At 47.1% G+C, this 19,827-nt stretch overlaps 1 protein-coding gene across 3 annotated transcripts; it reads left to right on the top strand.

Moving 5' to 3' along the window:
* The first annotated feature begins 789 nt into the window (after positions 1-789).
* dgkd (diacylglycerol kinase delta) lies at positions 790-18,404 on the top strand. Of its 3 annotated transcripts, XM_028045208.1 has the most exons (32): positions 790-960; positions 4,231-4,341; positions 4,435-4,515; positions 5,202-5,327; positions 7,295-7,399; positions 7,474-7,606; positions 7,869-7,975; positions 8,084-8,209; positions 8,295-8,397; positions 8,489-8,651; positions 8,736-8,844; positions 9,299-9,438; positions 9,519-9,603; positions 9,722-9,816; positions 9,906-10,005; positions 10,602-10,905; positions 11,047-11,208; positions 11,287-11,415; positions 11,489-11,564; positions 11,634-11,744; positions 12,601-12,697; positions 12,777-12,884; positions 13,027-13,140; positions 13,239-13,373; positions 13,473-13,621; positions 13,694-13,799; positions 13,904-13,996; positions 14,372-14,491; positions 14,576-14,693; positions 14,813-14,943; positions 15,876-15,975; positions 16,066-18,404. In XM_028045208.1, the coding sequence occupies exons 1-31, from the start codon at positions 823-825 to the stop codon at positions 15,963-15,965; spliced, it is 3,765 nt and encodes a 1,254-aa protein (XP_027901009.1). In that variant the 5' UTR covers positions 790-822; the 3' UTR covers positions 15,966-15,975; positions 16,066-18,404. The 3 variants fall into 3 exon arrangements, with proteins under 3 accessions (XP_027901009.1, XP_027901010.1, XP_027901011.1); XM_028045209.1 differs by lacking the exon at positions 5,202-5,327; XM_028045210.1 differs by lacking the exons at positions 790-960; positions 4,231-4,341; positions 4,435-4,515 and having other exon boundaries at positions 5,226-5,331.
* The last annotated feature ends 1,423 nt before the right edge of the window (positions 18,405-19,827 follow it).

The raw sequence follows: 19,827 nt of genomic DNA, 5'->3' as shown, positions 1-19,827 counted from the left end.
ATGCAACATATTTCTTCTTTAAATGGCTTCTAGAAAGAAATCTAAAGGAATGGTGAAGAACAGCTTTGGACCTCCACTAATCTGGTTCTTCTTTGTGTCCAATTTCAAGATGACTATTTGTGTCTCATTCATCTGGTCAAGCAATCTTGCAAATTGAAACAGCCTGTAAATGTCCAACCATCTGGAGAAGGATTTTGTCTCTCAGATGTTTTGGTACAAATTTTTTAACGTATGAATGCAAGGCCACTTAGAAAGGAAGAAGCCATTACTCCTAAGACAACATAAAAAGGCAGATTACGGTTTGCAAATGCACTCAAAAAAGACAAAAAGATTACATTTAGGAGACATTTCTTTAGTGTAAATAAGCTAAACTTAAAGTGTTTGGTCTGATGACAGACTACACCAGAACTGTCAGATGAAATTGGACTAAAATACGTCAAATTCTTCTAAAAAGCTTGTGGAAGAATATCTAAAACTAAAGCTCATACATTTTAAAGGTAATTCTTCCAAATATTTATATAATGTATGTACAAATCTCAGTTTGAAGCATCCTCAGATAATTATTCATTAAATTAGCAACATGAATCAATTTGGCCATCCTAACGGGCCGAAAACTTGAAAGGCTTGGTCGGATTTCATGTCAAACAGTGAAACGAGTCGTTTTTAATACAGCGCGCAAAAATGCTATTATTCTAGTAATGTTAGAGATTCGCCAGCGGGGGGCGGTATGCACCGTTCGCAGCCTCGCTGCTGTGCTGCCCACTGTTCGCCGCTAGGGGGAGCCGCTTCTCTGCTACTCATCGGGGGCCTGATAATGACAGGATGGCGGAGGCAGGGGGACCGGAGTCCACTGCGGCCCGGTGCCCGGACGAGTCCTCGGACAGTGAGCCCGAGCAGGAGCCCGGATCTCCGCAGAAACTTATCCGGAAAGTGTCGACGTCCGGTCAGATCCGCAGCAAGGTATGAAAGGGTCACAGCTAGGGGGTTTATAGCGGGGTATCACTGGTCATTCAGCGAGGTGGGCCCCGCAAAGCCCCGGGCTGCTCCGCTCTGGCCGTTGGAACACTGGGGCGCCAAACCCCCGGAGAAAAACGGGCACTTTTATACTAACAGCCCTGAAGAAGTTGTTTTGTAAACTTTTTTTAAATGAACATGATCACTCTATGGTAGCATAAAGACTGTTCTCTGATCCGTCGTAGAGCAGACCGTCACTGAGTTTATAAATATCTCTCTGCTACCGAAACTTTTGACACCTTCTACCCTCATCCGCTGCTCGTAGTATGCGGGGCTCAGTGAGCGGCCGCACTGCTACTGGAACCAGAATCTGGGCTTTTGGTTCATTTTAATTGACGCCGAATTAAAGAGTATGGTTATTTTTGCCTTTTACGTCCAGTTATATCCAGAGTCCGATATCAGAGAATAATTAAAATTTTCAATGAATGCAGCCTCGACTGGAGATTGGTTTGATTGTTTATTTACCTAAACAGTTATCCAGAATCTCAGCTGATATTTGAGTTTTTATGAAGCCGTGTTAAAGAGTGTGTATATTTTTGTTCTCTAACCGCTTTAAGATCCGAGTTTGAACCTGTTTATGTTTTAAACATTTGTTAAAAATTTTTTGCTGAAGATTTTAAATGGAGCTTGCTACCATTTCTCATTTCCGGAAGATAACGGAACTGGATCGCGGAACTAATGATGCCGAATTAAAGCTTGATTTTGTTTCTGTCATTCGATCTCCGTGAAATTCAATTTGTCGTCCCTTTTATTTTTATTTATTTATTTTGGAGATTAATCAAAATTTGATCCGAAGGCTTTTAACTTGTGTTTGGGTTTATTCGTGTAGAAAGCTAACGGAACCTTGGGATGCTTGCGAGTTTTAATAGTGCCGAATTAGAGTAAATGTGTTTCAGTGTAACTGCGTTAAAAATCACGTTAATGTGCATTTATTGAAGCTTCTGTAGAGATTCAAGTTTAAACGATACAGATTTTTGGTGGAATATGGTCCGTATTTTCTCCTTTCCTACAGAAGACCAACATATTTGTGGATCAGAACCTGTTGAGGTTCACCGACTCCACCGGTAAATTATTTCCCAGGAGTAAATAAATAACTCTATTTTGGTTCAGTTTAATTTTATTAACATATAGCATTTATATAACAATATTTGCGGAATTAAGGCACAAATTATTAGGAATTTAAAATTATTCCCGAGAAACACTGACTAGAGAGAATATGGTTCCGTTCAGTAAAGCGGAGGCCTGGTTGACCCGGTTCTCCACCGTGCCCACCCGGGCAGTGGTGAGTTGTAAGGCGGGTGGGAGCCTTCACAGCCTGGGTATTGTTCCTGCTGTTGGAACAGATGTTTATTCGAGTTCGGTTCTGCTGAAAGAGGCGAACTGTCATGATAATTACTGATAAATGTGATGGATGCGCTAAAAATGCGAAAAATAAAACATTCTGAAACACCGAGCTACAGAAAATTGTGTAAAATCAACTATCTTTAGTTTTCGCGATAAATTAAAGTTTTTCTTAGACTTTTTGTTGTGACAATGTAACATAAATTACACATTAATGTAAAAATAAACAAACAAGTCATATAAATGCAACTTTCTGCACCTGAAAACAGTCTGATCCAAATAGATAAGTTGATTATCAGATTGCTCTGTGAAGCTGTGAGTTCCTACGGCCCCTGAAGGCAGCAGTGACTGGGTTCAGGAGGCCTGACTGGAGTTCAGTTTCTATTTAAAGCTGCTTTTTTCTTGGTTGGAGTTAAACACATGGGGAATGAGTAATGTGGGAACAACAAGGAATGGCTTGGTGGTTTTATCCGCAGCACTCCTTCTGAATGTTCACATGTTCAAAGCGATCTGACCTTTAACCCTACAGGGAACCTTGTTTACCTCTTAAAACTGTTTAAGCCGACCTCCAGGTGAGTCCAGAGCTGTCCAGGCCTCAGGTGTAGCTGGTTTAACCCACTGACTGGTTCCATGTCACTGGCCTGAGGAACTCCATCCATCCATCCATCCATCCATCCATCCATCCATCAATCATCCATCCATCCATCCATCCATCCAATCAATCATCCATCCATCATCCATCCATCCATCCATCCATCCATCCATCCATCCATCCATCCATCCATCCATCCATCCATCCAATCATCCATCCATCCATCCATCCAATCATCCATCCATCCATCATCCATCCATCCATCCATCCATCCATCATCCATCCATCCATCCATCCATCCAATCATCCATCCATCCATCCATCAATCATCCATCCATCCATCCATCCATCCAATCAATCATCCATCCATCATCCATCCATCCATCCATCATCCATCCATCCATCCATCCATCCATCCATCCATCCATCCATCCATCCAATCATCCATCCATCCATCCATCCAATCATCCATCCATCCATCATCCATCCATCCATCCATCCATCCATCATCCATCCATCCATCCATCCATCCAATCATCCATCCATCCATCCAATCATCCATCCATCCATCCATCCATCCATCCAATCATCCATCCAATCATCCATCCATCCATCCATTCATCCATCCATACAATCATCCATCCATCCATCCAATCATCCATCCATCCATCCATCCATCCATCATCCATCCATCCATCCATCCATCCATCCATCCATCCATCCATCAATCATCCATCCATCCATCCAATCATCCATCCATCCATCCATCCATCCATCCAATCATCCATCCATCATCCATCCATCCATCAATCATCCATCCATCCATCCATCCATCCAATCATCCATCCATCCATCCATCCAATCATCCATCCATCCATCCATCCATCATCCATCCATCCATCCATCCATCCATCCAATCATCCATCCATCCAATCATCCATCCATCCATCCAATCATCCATCCATCCATCCATCCATACAATCATCCATCCATCCATCCATCCATCCATCCATCCATCCATCATCCATTCATCCATACAATCATCCATCCATCCATCCATCCATCAATCCATCCGTCCATACAATCATCCATCCATCCATCCATCCATCCATCCTCAGTAATGTTCTTGGCTCAGCCACTGAACCTCTAACTGCTCTGTGAAGATTTACAGGTTTTTGTTGATGGTAAGGATCCAACCCCCTGGTAAATACTGCTCTCTAAGAAGGAAGGCTGCTGAAAGTGATGATGAAGATGATGATGATGCTCCGCCCCCTCTCTTCCAGACCGTCCTGAAGGAAGGAACGCTCTTGAAACAGACAAACTCCTTCCAGCGCTGGAAGAGACGATACTTCAAGCTACGAGGAAGGACTCTGTACTACGCTCAGACCAGCAAGGTGAGTGGTCAGGTCGGGATGAAGAGTGGGCGGAGCCTGAGTTTGATCATCTGATTGGTTGGGACTGATGAGCAGTGACGTGTCTCTCTGCAGTCGATCATCTTTGACGAGGTGGACCTGACCGACGCCAGCGTGGCCGAGTCTAGCACCAAGAACGTCAACAACAGCTTCACAGTGAGTCCAAACGCAATCCTTCCATCCTGAAAGTATTCCCAGCAGGGGAAGGGACCTCTGAGCAGAGCTAACGTTTTGTTTACAGCTTTAGTGTTTTTTACTAACTTTAAAAACATTTTATCTCACTTAGCTTCCCCTAAATTCTTTTTTTCAGATAAATTTTAAATGACTAATTTCGTGACTGTTTTGTAAACTTTCAGTTAAATAAAGTTTTGATACTTTTGGTTCTTGGCTGTTAAGAATTCTTCAAGTTAATGGACGTTTATATTCATGCTCTTATTTTGAAAGGGGTAGACTGTTGACAGTAGTTCCATTTCCTCTCCTCAAATTCTTTATTTTTTTCCCCCAATAAATTTATTTAAAACAAAATAAAACAGACAGTAGAGACAGATATAAACACAGATAAATACAAGTATCTCAGAAAACATTTAAATTATAATCAGAAATTTGTATTTATTTTTATTTTCCCTTTTTCTACATGTGTATTTTTGCTTGAAGTGATGTCACTTCCTGTTAATGAGGCTGCAGATGGTTAGCCACAGGGTTAGGCGGTGTGTGTGTTTGTGTGACTGATCATGTGGTGGAGTTTATTTATAGCCTGCAGGATGCATGTTCTCGTAAGCAGTGTGTGTGTGTGTGTGTGTGTGTGTGTGTGTGTGTGTGTGTGTGTGTGTGTGAGACGTCAGACAGGAAGTGGGCATGAGCTGTTTTTAGGGAGGTGGGAGGGGCAAGTGAAGGGAAAAACAGCAGGAGGATCAAAGAGCAGCGAGTCTCAGACGGGATCCGGGTCCGGACGCTCAGGAGAACCTCGGGTCGGTAAGACAGCTGATTGGTCCGCCAGGTTCTGATCTGATCCGTTTGCTCAGCTTGTTTCTCTGTTCTGGTTTGTGATGATGATGGTGATGATGATGATGATGATGATGGTGATGGTGATGGTGATGGTGATGGTGATGGTCAGAATGTGATCATCAACCTTTAAAGCTCGGATCGGTCCGATTCTCCGGATCGAAGTCAGACCCGACAACAATCAGAGCCGACTGTTACCTGCAGGTCCACTGATACCCACCAGGACTCTGACTGGGTTTTCTGACTCGTTATGTCCAGAATTCTCATCCCAGCTGTTTGGAGAACATTTTACCCAGTTGGAAGGTTCTTCATCCAAACGGGTCGGTCGGGTTGGACGGCTCCTGAACTGTAAACAGGAATCTGAGACTCTGGGTTCCTCAGAGAGCATCAGATGGTTTAGAGGTTTGGGTCGATGTCTGGGCTGTCGGATCAGAACCAGAACCTCTGCAGCTGCGTTTTTATTTCAGATGTCTTTGTCGATATTCTGCGAATGTCGAAAAAATAACAATTTGTAATTGCAGTGCTTCCATTAAAGAAGAAACTAAGTTAAAATTATACATGAATGAATTTGTCCAGTTCATTAAAAACACTTCCTGTCCGTCTTCATCTTGGTTGTTGTCATGTGACTCGTCTGATGCGATGAAAGTAACTCGACTGACCGACTCTTCCTACTGCAAAAACCTTTTTCAGAATTGACGTTTTTCCATTAAATTCCAGGAAATTTATATTTTGTAATTCCAATTTGCGCAGTTATGTGGTGAATGGAACTCAGTTAGTGATGATGAGATGTGAAGCAGAGATGGAGGTGAAGGTCCAGCATTCAGTCCGGGCTTTGGGCCAGAACCGGCCTCTGGCTCTGACAGCATTCTGTCCATGTTCAGGACTCAAATATTCCTAGAATTGTTGGAAAAATGTTCTGTTTTCGTACTCAAAGCTGGAGCTGACGTCTGGTCACATTGACGCCAAAGATCCGTTTGACAGATCCCACCTAACGGGCCAGAACAGAACTGGTCTCCAGTAAGGCTGAATGAGTTGCTGAACTGGGACGCCAGGAAACAGTGAGGAAGATCCTGGAGAGGAGCGGCTCTCCTCAGGCAGATGGTGGTCAGGGAGCTGGATCAGCAGATTCTCCTTTTACTGGGTCTATTTCTGTCGCCGTGGGAACAGAGGCTTCATTGTTGAACATCTGACAGGAAGTGGATGTCTACGTCACTCACACACACACACACACACACACACACACACACACACACACACACACACACACACACACACATTCCTGCTGACTCAATTCCAGTGAAATAATCCGAATTAAACTGCCAGTTTGTCCAAACACTGAGACTGGATTCATTTAGTTTCTGTGGATAATCTGAGATGTTCTGATGGCAGAAGGTCAGAGTGTTTCTGAAGGTTCTGTGGAGCCGGTCAAGAGGTCCGAGTCATGAGGTTGATGCTTCCTGAAGGCTGTTAAAGCTGCTTCCTGAAAACAGGAAAAACAACAAATTTACTGTTTCCCGCTTCAAGGACGGACCACATGGAAAACCGAAACAGGATTTCCTCATAACAGTTTCACAACAAACTTTCAACAAGGTTCCATTGAGGTCTGAGGTTCTTAATTAACTCCTAGTGAGGTTTGACCAGTTTCCTAACATAGACTTAAGGAGGTTCTTTACATACCAGTGTGCTCATAAGGATGGCCTGACGAGTCCTAGCTGGTCTTGGTGGTCTCTTAATGTGGTTTCGTTGAAGTCGTAATGAGGTCTTGTTGAGGTTCTACTGATGACTTGGTGAGATCTTATTAAAGTCTTAATGAGGTCCTGATAAGGCCTTAATAAAATCTGACCAGGCTTCATCTCAAACACAATCAGATTATAATTCTCCAGTTTGTATTCCAAACTCTGACCTGACCTTTGACCCCATACCTGTCCTCCAGGTGATCACCCCCTGCAGGCACCTCATTCTGTGTGCTGACAACAGGAAGGAGATGGAGGAGTGGATGGCGGCGCTGCGCAGCGTCCAGAACAGGCAGAACTATGAGGTCAGACCGGCTTCCTGACAGCAGACTGCAGCTGCGTCCCAGTTTGTGCTGCTCACCGTGTCTCTGTCTCCCAGTCCACCCAGTACAGCATGGACCACTTCAGTGGGATGCACAACTGGTACGCCTGTTCCCACGCCAGACCGACGTACTGCAACGTATGCAAGGAGGCGCTGTCAGGGGTCACGTCCCACGGCCTGTCCTGTGAAGGTCCGGACACACAACTACACAATATACACACACCTGGATACACCTGGACACACCTGGATACACCTGGATACAACTACACACTAAACACAACGACGCAATAAACGCAAAACCACCCAAAGCTAGACACAACTAGACAATAAATACACAACTTCACACCACTAAGCAGCTGTTCAGATTCACCCTGATGCATTCTAACTGTGCGCGGGTGTGTGTGTGGGTGTGTGTGTGGGGGGGCGTGGGTGTGTGTGTGTGTGTGCTGCAGTGTGTAAGTTTAAGGCTCATAAGCGTTGCGCGGTCCGAGCCACAAACAACTGTAAGTGGACAACTCTGGCTTCGATCGGGAAGGACATCATTGAGGACGAGGACGGGGTGAGACACCAAGAGACACACGCCTGATTCCTCTGATGCATGTCGTCAATGCCTGTCCTCTCACCTGGTGTCCTCTCACCTGGTGTCCTCTCTCACTCTTGTCTCCAGGTGTCGATGCCTCATCAGTGGTTGGAGGGGAACCTTCCTGTCTCCGCTAAGTGTAGCGTCTGCGATAAGACATGCGGCAGCGTCCTCCGGCTGCAGGACTGGAGGTGTCTCTGGTGTAAAGCCATGGTTAGACACACACCACACACAGCTACACACACACCTGGTGTGCTGCCGTTAGATGCACTGAGCCTCAGGTGTGCTTTGTCTGCAGGTGCACTCAGGCTGTAAGGAGCAGCTGTCGTCCAAGTGTCCTCTGGGTCAGTGCAAAGTGTCCGTCATTCCTCCAACGGCGCTCAACAGCATCGATTCTGATGGTGAGGAATTGAGGAATGCACCGCTGCCCTCCAGTGGTCTAATGTAGTTACTGCATGAATTAAACTGAAACGTCTGGTTGTCTGTCTCCAGGTTTCTGGAAGGCGTCCTGTCCTCCGTCCTGCACCAGTCCTCTGCTGGTTTTTGTCAACTCAAAAAGTGGAGACAATCAGGGCGTGAAGTTCCTGCGACGGTTCAAACAGCTGCTGAACCCGGCGCAGGTGTTTGACCTGATGAACGGAGGACCTCACCTGGGGTGAGACACTGTCTGGCTCTCTCTCTAATAGCTTGTTTATCCAGGAAAATATGTAAGGAAACGATAAACCTGTTTCTCTGTCAGTCTGCGGCTGTTCCAGAAGTTCGACACCTTCAGGATCCTGGTTTGTGGAGGAGACGGCAGCGTTGGCTGGGTTCTGTCTGAGATCGATGCTCTGACGCTGCACAAACAGGTACCAAATGTGAGGTTGTCATGGGAACAGAGCTGCTTCCCAAGGCTCCCATGTACTCAGGTGTACTGTATGTATTCTGTACGTTTTCTCTGACTACACTGTCGGCAGAAGGTTGAGACTGCCAAAATTTCTCGTGACAAATTTCTTCATGTTCCTCAATGTTGAGAAAGTTGGGTGAATTGACCCGTTTCCTCTCCACCACAGCCTCCTCCACCCACCTGTTAATGTAAACCTAAGTGACCTTGTAACTGGTTGCGCCTACTGCCAACCTTATCGTCACGGTGTTTCGTACAAACATTGTTTCCTGCTGAGCAGACACCGACTACGCAGTCATAAAAATGAACCTTTCTGTCCGGCAGACTTCTGTTTTGAGTCCGAGTACGCCTGAGTGAGAGTCTTTAGGGTGTTTTGGTTTTCAGAGCGTAGCGACTCTAAGGAGGTTTTCCTGTTTCAGTGTCAGATGGGTGTTCTTCCTCTCGGAACCGGGAATGACCTGGCTCGGGTTCTGGGCTGGGGCTCAGCCTGTGATGACGACACGCAGCTACCTCAGATACTGGAGAAACTGGAGAGAGCCAGCACCAAGATGCTGGACAGGTGAGGGCTGTGATGTCAGACAGGTGTGTGCTGAATGCCAGGGGAGCCATTAACACTTGTTTGCCCTTCTTATTCTTCAGGTGGAGCATCATGGTCTATGAGACAAAGTTTCCACGGCAACACTCTGCCTCCACCGTCACGGAGGACTGCAGTGATGACTCGGAGGTAATGTGGCATCACTTCTTAATCTCCTCTAAGTCTTGCAGCGTTAGAATCACCTCTTAAAGAACGGACACCATGCGTCCTGAAGCAGGTTCTCTGACTGGTTGATCCTCTGATTCAGGTGCAGCAGATTCTGACCTACGAGGATTCTGTGGCTGCTCACCTGACGAAGATCCTGACTTCAGACCAGCACTCAGTCGTCATCTCCTCAGCCAAGTAGGGTCTTCTCTCCGCTGTAGTTCTTATAACCACCATCGGATCTCATGCAGTTCTATAACCGACTGTGTTTGTGTGTTTGGACCCAGAGTTCTCTGTGAGACCGTCAAGGACTTTGTGGCTCGTGTTGGTAAAGCTTATGAGAAGAATACAGAGAATTTGGAGGAGTCTGAGGCTATGGCCAAAAAGGTACTAAATCTAAAGCCCCTTCTTCACTGTAAAGTCTTATTGTAGCTGGTAATGTTTGGTTTGGCTCCAGCCAACTTACGTTTGTCTCCATTGGCAGTTTATTCCTCACCAGGAGCTGTAGTCGACCCTCTGATGATTTAGCTGCTGTACCTTTGTTCAGGCAGTTTCCCTGAAATTTCTCAATATCTCGGTTTTGTTCGTTACGGGTTGCCCCATCCAGTTGTTGCATGTGCTTTTCTGCCACAACTGATTGGAAGCTTTGAACTTCAAGGTTTGACCAAGGGATCATCAATTTCCTGCTCTTTTTCTCTCCCACTGCTGTGGGCTCAGTTTGGATTGGTTGAGATGTTGTTTGATGGACCAATCAATAAATACAGTCTGCTGGCATCAGATCACTTGTGAGCAGTACCGGGTTGGTTGGGCTTGTACCACCCTGAGGTGGTTTCAAAAACCTCTTAGGATCTGCAAATGGAGACAGATGTAGGCAGGGTGGACTGAGGAAGCACCGGTCTAATCCACGCCTCTGGTGACGGGGCTTTGGTTCGGTTCTGTCTACGTCCGGTTGTGGTATTTAGGTTGTCGTGTTTGTGCTGCAGTGCGGCGTTCTGAAGGAGAAACTCGACTCGCTGCTGAAGACTCTGAACGAGGAGTCGCAGGCCTTGACGGTGTTCCCCCCGGCTCCTCCGCCGACCATCGCTGAGGAACAGGAGGAGCTGGAGGTGGTCAGTCTGGCTCCTCTCCTTCATCCTGCTCCTCCTCCTCCTCACCCTCCCTGTTCGCCACGGGCCACACCGCCACCTTCAGCAGCGGCCGCCATTTTTAAACCTCGGGAGCAGCTGATGTTGAGAGCCAACAGTCTGAAGAAGGCGATCCGACAAATTATTGAGCACACAGAGAAAGGTGAGTGGCTGAGTGTCTCCAGCTGGGAATTTGTCTAAGTGTTTGTTTCCAGGTGACTGAGGTGTGTGTCCAGCTGTGTGTCCACCTATCACCTGTCTGTTTCCAGGTGTGATTGATTGTGTTTGTCTGTTTTTGTTGCAGCTGTGGACGAGCAGAACGCTCAGACCCAGCAGCACGTCTTCTCTGTGGGTCGTTCTGAGCAGCAGGTGGGTCTGGTTGAAGAGGAGGAGGAGGAAGACGGGGAGGAGGACAAGTTGTCTCTGCAGTCGTCTTTCAGCTCCAAACAGCGCAGCAGCCGCAGACGTGAGGACGGGTAGCTGAGGACAGGTGAGGCTCGTTCTGGACAACCAGAGGCTCAGCTGTTTGTCTCTCTGCTCTCAGTCAGCAAGACGCCGTGTGAGAAACTGATCCATAAAGGCGGCCTGTTACCTGGGAGCTCCGCTTCACTTCCTGTCCATACAGGAAATAGAGACAACATGCCTATGCTGAACACAAAGATCTTGTATCCAGGTAAGATGCTCTCCCACCTGCTTCACCTGAATGAGTTCCTGTGAGGTTCTGGAGCTTTGTGTCTGTGTTTCAGGCACTTTGACCAGCAGCTCGGTCATCAGTCGGCTGCTGGTCAACGCCGACCCGTTCAGCTGCGACGCCGACAACATGTGAGGCCGCGACCGCACACGTTTACCTTCAGGCTGATCACGCGTGTAACAGCCGTGTTTCTGTTTCAGGGACTGCTACACGGAGAAGTGCGTCATGAACAACTACTTTGGTATCGGACTCGACGCTAAGATCACGCTAGACTTCAACAACAAGAGAGACGAGCATCCAGAGAAGTGCAGGTACAGCGTCTTCATGCATATGGATACAAAAACAAACCTTTTTCATTCAGAAAAATCTTCACCTTCATTACCTAAAAACAATTGTTCATTGAAAATTGTTGTATTTAAAGGAGACATGTTATGCAAAGTCCACTGTTTCAGCCCTCTACTGAAGTCTCTAGAAGTTCAGAACAGGTGAATTTAGTCTCTCCCAGTGCTGGGTAGAAATCTTTATATTGTTCTTGGGTCACATTTTGCGGTTCGTTCCGATTTATTGTGTTTTGTTCTTAATGTCAGTATTTGGCTGTCGGCTAACCAATTTCACAAAGTTGCCATTTTTATTTCCCATGTCAAGTTTGTAGTCCAAGTTCAAGGATGCTAAAGCTATAAGTGGATTACTTAATATAATATATATATTATATAATACAATAATTAATATAATAATTAAACATATCTCAAACAATTCAGATCAGAGGAAGGAAAATGGAAAGAAATGAGGCTGATTCTGAAACATAAATTTAAAGTGAACATATGTAATATTTATGTATTAGTTTATGTAATATTATTCAAAACACACATTATGGTTCTGTCCTAAAGGAGCTAACAGCTAGCACACAGTGCTAAAATTAGCAAAAGGCGTGATGCTACAGCTAGCAAAACATGGCCAGGATGTCACATCAACACATAACTTCATGTCTAAAATAAGGTTTGTTGTTATTTTAACGTTATTTGCAGTTTCACTCTTAACTGAGTCTCTTTGACCCTCAGTCAGACGAAACCTTTCGGTAAAAGCGTTTAGATTTTGGAGCAGTTAGCTGAAGCTTGAAGCTGAAGCTCCCATGATGTTTTCGTCATGCGTCTGATTCTGTCTCCTCAGGAGTCGCACAAAGAACTTGATGTGGTACGGAGTGTTGGGAACCAAAGAGCTGCTGCACAGAACCTACAAGAACCTGGAGCAGCGAGTCCTGCTGGAGGTCAGAACCGGCGCCGCGGTAAGCCGTGCGGCCGTGGCGGGCGGCGCGTCACTCAGTGTGTCGTCTGTTTCTGCTGCAGTGTGACGGCCGGCCGATCCCCCTGCCCAGCCTGCAGGGCATCGCTGTGCTCAACATCCCCAGCTACGCCGGGGGAACCAACTTCTGGGGCGGGACCAAGGAGGACGATGTAAGAACTCTGTCCGTCTGATCCGTCTCTGCTCTGGTTCCCTGCTCTGGTCCTCACTATAAAAACAAACTGGGAGAACTGGAGCTTGAGGAGACCAGTGACTGGCTGACAAGTGATGTACCGGTGTCCGTTTGTCCCTCAGACCTTCGCGGCGCCGTCCTTCGACGATAAGATCCTGGAGGTGGTCGCCGTGTTCGGCAGCATGCAGATGGCCGTGTCAAGGGTCATCAACCTGCAGCACCACCGCATCGCCCAGGTACCGGTCACCGGTCCAACTGTCCTCCTGTCTGTCCAACTGTCTGCTGTCCCTCCATGTCCCTGCCCTGTGTGTCTCACGGTGTCTCCGCTCCTCAGTGTCGGACAGTGAAGATCACCATCCTGGGGGACGAGGGCGTCCCGGTCCAGGTGGACGGGGAGGCCTGGATCCAGCCTCCTGGCTACATTAAGATCATCCATAAGAACCGGACCCAGACCCTGACCAGAGACCGGGTGAGTCCCTCTGCTGGTCATCTGTAGCCTGGTTCTGGTCCTGGTTCTGGTTCTGGCCCAGGCCCGGCTGGGTTCTCAGAGCGTCTCTGTGTCCTGCAGGCGTTTGAGAGCACCCTGAAGTCCTGGGAGGACAAGCAGAAGTGTGAGTTTCCCCAGCCGTCCCTGCCGCCGCAGCCGGAGACGGTCTCTGAGGACGAGGCGCTGCTGGTCAGCGAGTTCGGTCAGGCTGCTGGAGCCCTCATCCACAGGTACGTCCTCCATGTCCTCCGAATGTCCTCCTGCGTCGGTCCGGACGCTGACGCCGTCTCTTCTGGTTCCAGTATCCGGGAGGTGGCCCAGTTCCACCACAGCATGGAGCAGGAGCTGGCCCATGCCGTCAACGCCAGCTCCAAAGCCATGGACGTGGTCTACGCCAAGAGCCCCGAGGTTTGTCCTCCGCCATTCTGGAGACGTCCGTCAGCTGGACCGGAACATCTCTCCCGTCCCGCCGGAGTTCTGGTGGACTGACCAGAACCTTCTGTGTGTTTCAGGCTCTCAGCTGCAGCTCTGTGGTCCACATGGTGAGCGACGTCAAAGCTCTGCTCAGCGAGACGGAACTGCTCCTGGCCGGGAAGATGTCCATGGTAGCCGATTCCTATCACTTGGTTCTGTTCTGGTTCTGTACTGCCATAACTGAAATAAGGTCTGCCGGGTCTTAGGGAGAACCGGACCCTGCTGTCCAGGTTTTAGACTGTTGGATGGATGTTTGGACGCATCTTTAGACGTTTATGTCTGTACCATGAACGGACATTTGGACGTGTTGTTTGGACTTTGAACAGGTGGTAGCTGTTGGACTGCAGAGGTCCAGTTCCCTCTATGACCCGGTTGACGTTGTAGTAGTATCACCCAGAACTGATTTCTTTGTTCTGATGGCCTGGTTCTGGTTCTAGCAAAGCCAAAACTAGACTTTGACTCTGATTGTAGCTCCAGGTTCTGACTGTGGTTCTGTGTCTGTGCAGCAGTTGGACCCGCCTCAGCAGGACCAGCTGAACGCCGCTTTGGGTTCTGTGGCCCAGGAGCTCCGCCGGCTGTCGGATGTCCCCTGGTTGTGTCCCGTCATCGACCCGTCGGACCAGGAGGTAAACCTCCTCCGTCTGCAAAACAGGTGACCGGGTTCTGTTTCAGTTTGAACCGACTCAGGATTCGGGTCTGTCTCTGTCCAGGGTCCTCTGGCGGACTTTTCCAAACGGAGTCAAAGTGGGAAATTTCGTCTTGTCTCAAAGTTCAAGAAGGACAAAAACAACAAGAACAAAGAGATGTGCGCCACCCTGTCCCTGCCAGGTGAGCTCAGAACCCGTCCAGTCTGTCCACAGGGTCCGGTACCACAGAACCACAGCATAAAGGTCTCTGTCTCTTTTTGGGTCTTCCTGTCTGTCTGAACCACTTTCTGGATGTTTTAGTTCACCAGTGGGGAACCGAGGAGGTCGGGGCCTGGCTGGACTTCCTCTGTCTGTCTGAGTATAAGGACATATTTAGTGGACACGATGTCCGAGGAGCCGAGCTGATCCACCTGGAGAGGAGAGACCTGAAGGTGAGGACACAGAGGGACAGAGAGACACAGAGGGACAGAGAGGCACAGAGACACAAAGGGACAGAGACACAGAGGGACAGAGAGGCACAGAGGGACACAGAGGGACAGAGAGGCACAGAGACACAGAGAGACAGAGAGAGACACAGAAGGACAGAGGGACACACAGAGAGACACAGAGGGACACAGAGAGACAGAGAGGCACAGAGGGACACAGAGACACAGAGGGACACAGAGGCACAGAGACACAGAGAGACAGAGAGAGACACAGAAGGACAGAGAGGCACAGAGGGACACACAGAGAGACACAGAGAGGCACAGAGGGACACAGAGACACAGAGGGACAGAGAGGCACAGAGACACAGAGAGACAGAGAGAGACACAGAAGGACAGAGAGGCACAGAGGGACACAGAGAGACAGAGAGGCACAGAGGGACACAGAGACACAGAGGGACAGAGAGAGACACAGAAGGACAGAGAGGCACAGAGGGACACAGAGAGAGACACAGAGGGACACAGAGAGACACAGAGGGACAGAGAGGGACAGAGGGACAGAGAGAGACACAGAGGGACAGAGAGGGACAGAGGGACACAGAGAGACAGAGAGGGACAGAGAGACAGAGAGAGACAGAGAGGGACACAGAGAGACAGAGAGAGACACAGAGGGACACAGAGAGACAGAGAGAGACACAGAGGGACAGAGAGACACAGAGAGACACAGAGGGACAGAGAGGCACAGAGGGACAGAGGGACAGATGAGACTCTAGATTTATGTTTCTATGTTGGACAGCTGGTTGGACATTGGATGGATCTTGGATGGATGTTGGTTGGATGTTTGGTTGGATGTTGGTCGGATGTTGGACATGTCCCAGGATGCATGTGGGACGGTCTGAAGGTCCGTTGGGTCTCAGTCCGTCCCTGCCGTCCGTCTCCAGGACCTTGGGGTGACCAAAGTTGGACACATGAAGCGGATCCTGCAGGGCGTCAAGGAGCTGACGAGGAGCAGCAGCGCCAGCGAGGCCTAACCGCCTGCAGGTCGGTTCTGAAGGTCCATTTGGACCCGATGTCCTTCTCTCCGGTTCTAGTCCCACTTCGGTGTAACTGGGTTCTTGTTGTGTTGCTTAGGAACCGCTGTCCGCTGCCCTCCTCCCTCTGCTACCTTTCTCCACCCGTCCAGCCAGAAACCACCGGACCCGACCGGGACCAGAACCAGCCCTCAGAAACACTGGGCAGAACCTTTTACAGGAACCTCCCGGTTCCGACCCGGAGAAAGAACCAATCAGCTGATCCATGAGTGCCTTCCTTCTCCAACCAGAACCAAGGGGTCCAATCAAAGAATCCGAACCAGAACCAACCGGTCCAATCAAAGATCCAGAACCATCAGATGGGTCCGGATCAGAACGAGGACCATCTCAGACTCTCTGAACGTTTCAACGGGCCTCTCCTTGGAGGCGACACCAGGTTCTGATAAGTCGGAACCAACTGGACCTCAGGTCCGGTTGCGGCGATGCATTTGGATCATGACACCTTCAGGTACTGATCAGAACCTGATCTCCTTTACTCCAAATAGAACCACAGATTGGTTCTGAGTTCTGTTGATAGTGAGATTTCTCTCAGACTGGATCAGAACTCTGACCGGGTTCTGGTAGAACCAGAACAGCAAGGTCCGGCAGCAGCTCTGTGAGCTGGATTCTGGGTCAGAGTGATCCAGAACCGAACCACTGACCTATTAGGTGAATATGGTGAGCCATATGGTTTGGGTTTTTTTAACAACTGAACCTCCTCGGGTTTGACGTTTTGGACCAGAACCTAGCAGAACCCTTTAAAGAAAATCAAACCTTTAATGTCCCAAACACCCGAACCAGAACCAGAACCAAAAAACAATGGCTATGGTTATGGATGGACTAAACCAGTTTACAGGATTCACACCACATGTGGTTCTGATGAAACCCGGTCAAAACCCGATCCAACATTTCAGCCTCATCAACGGTTTTGGGTCCAAAATGTTTTATTTTGAAACTACAACGATCCATCAGATTGAAACAGAACCCTAATGGGTTCTGAATAGTTCAGAACCGCCCTGCTGAATCTGATTGGTCAGATTCCAGGAAGCCCCGCCCCCTGGATTCCTGCAGTGCACCAGCAGGGGGCGACCAATCACAGACTGAACCTTTCTGAGCAATCTGGTGGAGATTCAAAGAGTTTACCTGAACATTTATCGACGGGTGCCTTAAAGACGCGGCGGCCGGTCAGAGGTCAACTGGTCAGAGGTCAACCGGTCAGAGGTCAACCGGCTGATCTCAGATCACGCCGCGGTTTGTTTGTTTTTTTCTTTCTCCAGCTTCATTTTTCTACTGATCTTTATCGTTCTACAGTTGATATGTTCAGATTCTAGATTAGGATTTTTCCAAATCTTGTTCCAGATGTTTGTATTTGGTTCCAGTTTTAATCTGGGCCCAGACGTTTCCAGAACCTGCTCCAGATTCCCCACAGTCTGGACTCAATCCAGATTCCCATGTTTTCATTGTCCAGATGTTTCAGTCTGGTTCCAGATGTTTCCACATCTTCATCTGAGCTGTTCTGGACCCGGACATATCGGATCTGTGAGGTTCTGGAACAGATTGTTCTGTTTCTGCTTCCTAATATTCCAGAGTTTGGATCAGATTACAGATGGTTAACATCTGGATCCAGATTCATAAACATCCAGATTCATTTGTTTTACAGTCTGGGTCCAGATGTTTCTGAGTTTTGATCTTTGAGTTCTGTTTTAAATACTTCAAATTCTGGATTCGGACGTGTCTAGATCTGGATCCAGATCCATACAGGTTTACATCCATGCGTTTTTGGTCCTGGATTCTAATACTTTAGATCTCTCTCCACCTCTGGATCCAGATGTTTCTGAGCTTCAGATGTATTTTCATAACAAACTGTTGATCCAGATATTTTCATGTCTGCATTTAGATTTTCCAGATGTTTCTGAGTCCTGTTACACATATTTTGCTGTCCAGATGTTTCAGATTCTGGGTCCTGATATCCAGATTCTTCAGGTGTTTCATGTTACAATGTGTCACATTCTAGACCCAGAATTTCTTAGTCCTGGTACAGAAGTTTCAGACTGGATCCAGATGTTTCAGATTACTTGATGTTTGTGCCTCACTCCCTGAATTTAAGAGTTTAAATCTCCAGATTTTTTCCAGATTCTGGATCCAGATGTGTGTTTTAACCTCTGGATCCAGACCCAGAGTCGTCCTGATCCAGATGTGTCCTCTGCTCCTCCTCCTCCTCCTCCTCCTCAGTGCCTTGCTCCAGGGCGCGGTGCAGTGCCGGTCTCATCCCGCCTGTATTTATTGTGTAATTTATAAACCGTGACACTGTTCCGGCGGTAGGAGCGCCCCCTGCTGGGCCGTCGCTGTAGATACACAGAAACCTGTGGAAGATAAATAAACTTCATGTCTCCTCTGAAACGCTGCAGCTTGTCTTTATAGCTTCTCTGAGTTCAACTTCAGATTCAAACAAAGAACATTTATGAATAAAATATATTATTTTAGTGATTATTTATCACAAAAAATGCATCTGCAGCTAAAAAGTCCTTCTATAACAAAACATCCTAAACTTTTCATCTTTTTCTAGATTCTTTTTGTCTTTTCAGCAACAATTAAAAAAAAAGTTTATTAAAAATCCATGTATTTATTGGGGCCTGCCATGCAAAGCAATGGCAGGAACCTATTGCTATTCTCCCAAGAAAGTGTCTCTTTAATATTATATTCTTTATTTTTCTTCCGTAACCGTTAATGCGGCTCATACCGCTTGGTGCACACCTACAAATGAGGTATCAAAACGTGCAGAAAATTCACGCCATTGGAGCTATTATTTTTGGTGGGATTTGGGCTTAACGTGGCGACATAATTCGCAAAAAACTACGAAAAAAAACCCATTATAAGTCAATGGGAAAAATCCTAGAAATACCCTATTTTTGAGGATTTTCTGTGTCGTCACAAATTCACCTAGAAATGCCATTCAAATTTCATTTTGTAGATACGTCTGTGATCTCTTCGAAAGTGAAGACGGCTCGTCGATACCAGTTACGGTTTGTCCACAATTTGTCTCTAAGCGACCCAAAGTTTCTCATTTTTCCTCAAATTAGAGTGAGAGCAGACATCTGTTCAGATGTGGGCACAACATTTCTTTCTCTCATCGCTATAAATGCTCTGACTGAGGTACAGATATGAATCTCGGGACTATCGCAGAAGACACATAGGCCTCTCATACGCTCCAAACGCTTTTCGAATATGTATTACGGTTCCCGAGCAGGAAGGATTTGTTTCCAATGCTGTTTTTCAGTAAAACATGTTTGCTCAAACACACATTTGTGTGTTTCAGAGCTCAGAGCTCACACCTGCTGAGACCATTATTTACCATAGCAACGGAACTCAAGAGGCTATTGGCTGGTGGTTAGGACTACAAATACGCATCGTTGTAGTTCTATCTATCCTCAGTTGAAACAGATCAGGACTGAACTGGCCTTTAGAACTACTTGCTGCTATGGGCTGTATATAACTGATTTAACTCAGTAACTGTTACACATGGGATTAGTTTGGCCCTTTGAAATGAAGTTTAACAAACATTTCAAATTAAAAGCCTTGAATATTTTTACATCAGATAATTGCTCTGTTGAGCATTATATAACTGATTTAACCCAATGACTATTACGCAGGGGATTAGTTTGGCCCTTTGAAATGAAGCTTAACATTTCAAAATAAAAGCCTTGAATATTTTTACATCAACTACTTGTGTTTTGAGCATTATATAACTGATTTTATCCAATGACTGTTATTCATGGGATTAGTTTGGCCCTTTGAAATGAAGTTTAACAAAAATTCCAAAATA

The sequence above is a fragment of the Xiphophorus couchianus genome, chromosome 18 (genome assembly GCF_001444195.1).
Source record: "Xiphophorus couchianus chromosome 18, X_couchianus-1.0, whole genome shotgun sequence".
NCBI lineage: Eukaryota > Metazoa > Chordata > Actinopteri > Cyprinodontiformes > Poeciliidae > Xiphophorus > Xiphophorus couchianus.
Note: the sequence above shows the minus strand (reverse complement) of the source record. Positions and strands in the feature narration are given on the sequence as shown.

Coding starts and splice junctions, on each gene's coding strand:
- dgkd (XM_028045208.1), top strand. CDS start 823: ATGGCGGAGGCAGGGGGACCGGAGTCCACTGCGGCCCGGTGCCCGGAC. Junction 8,210..8,294: donor GTCTCTGGTGTAAAGCCATG/GTTAGACACACA, acceptor CTTTGTCTGCAG/GTGCACTCAGGCTGTAAGGA. Junction 8,652..8,735: donor AACGGAGGACCTCACCTGGG/GTGAGACACTGT, acceptor TTTCTCTGTCAG/TCTGCGGCTGTTCCAGAAGT.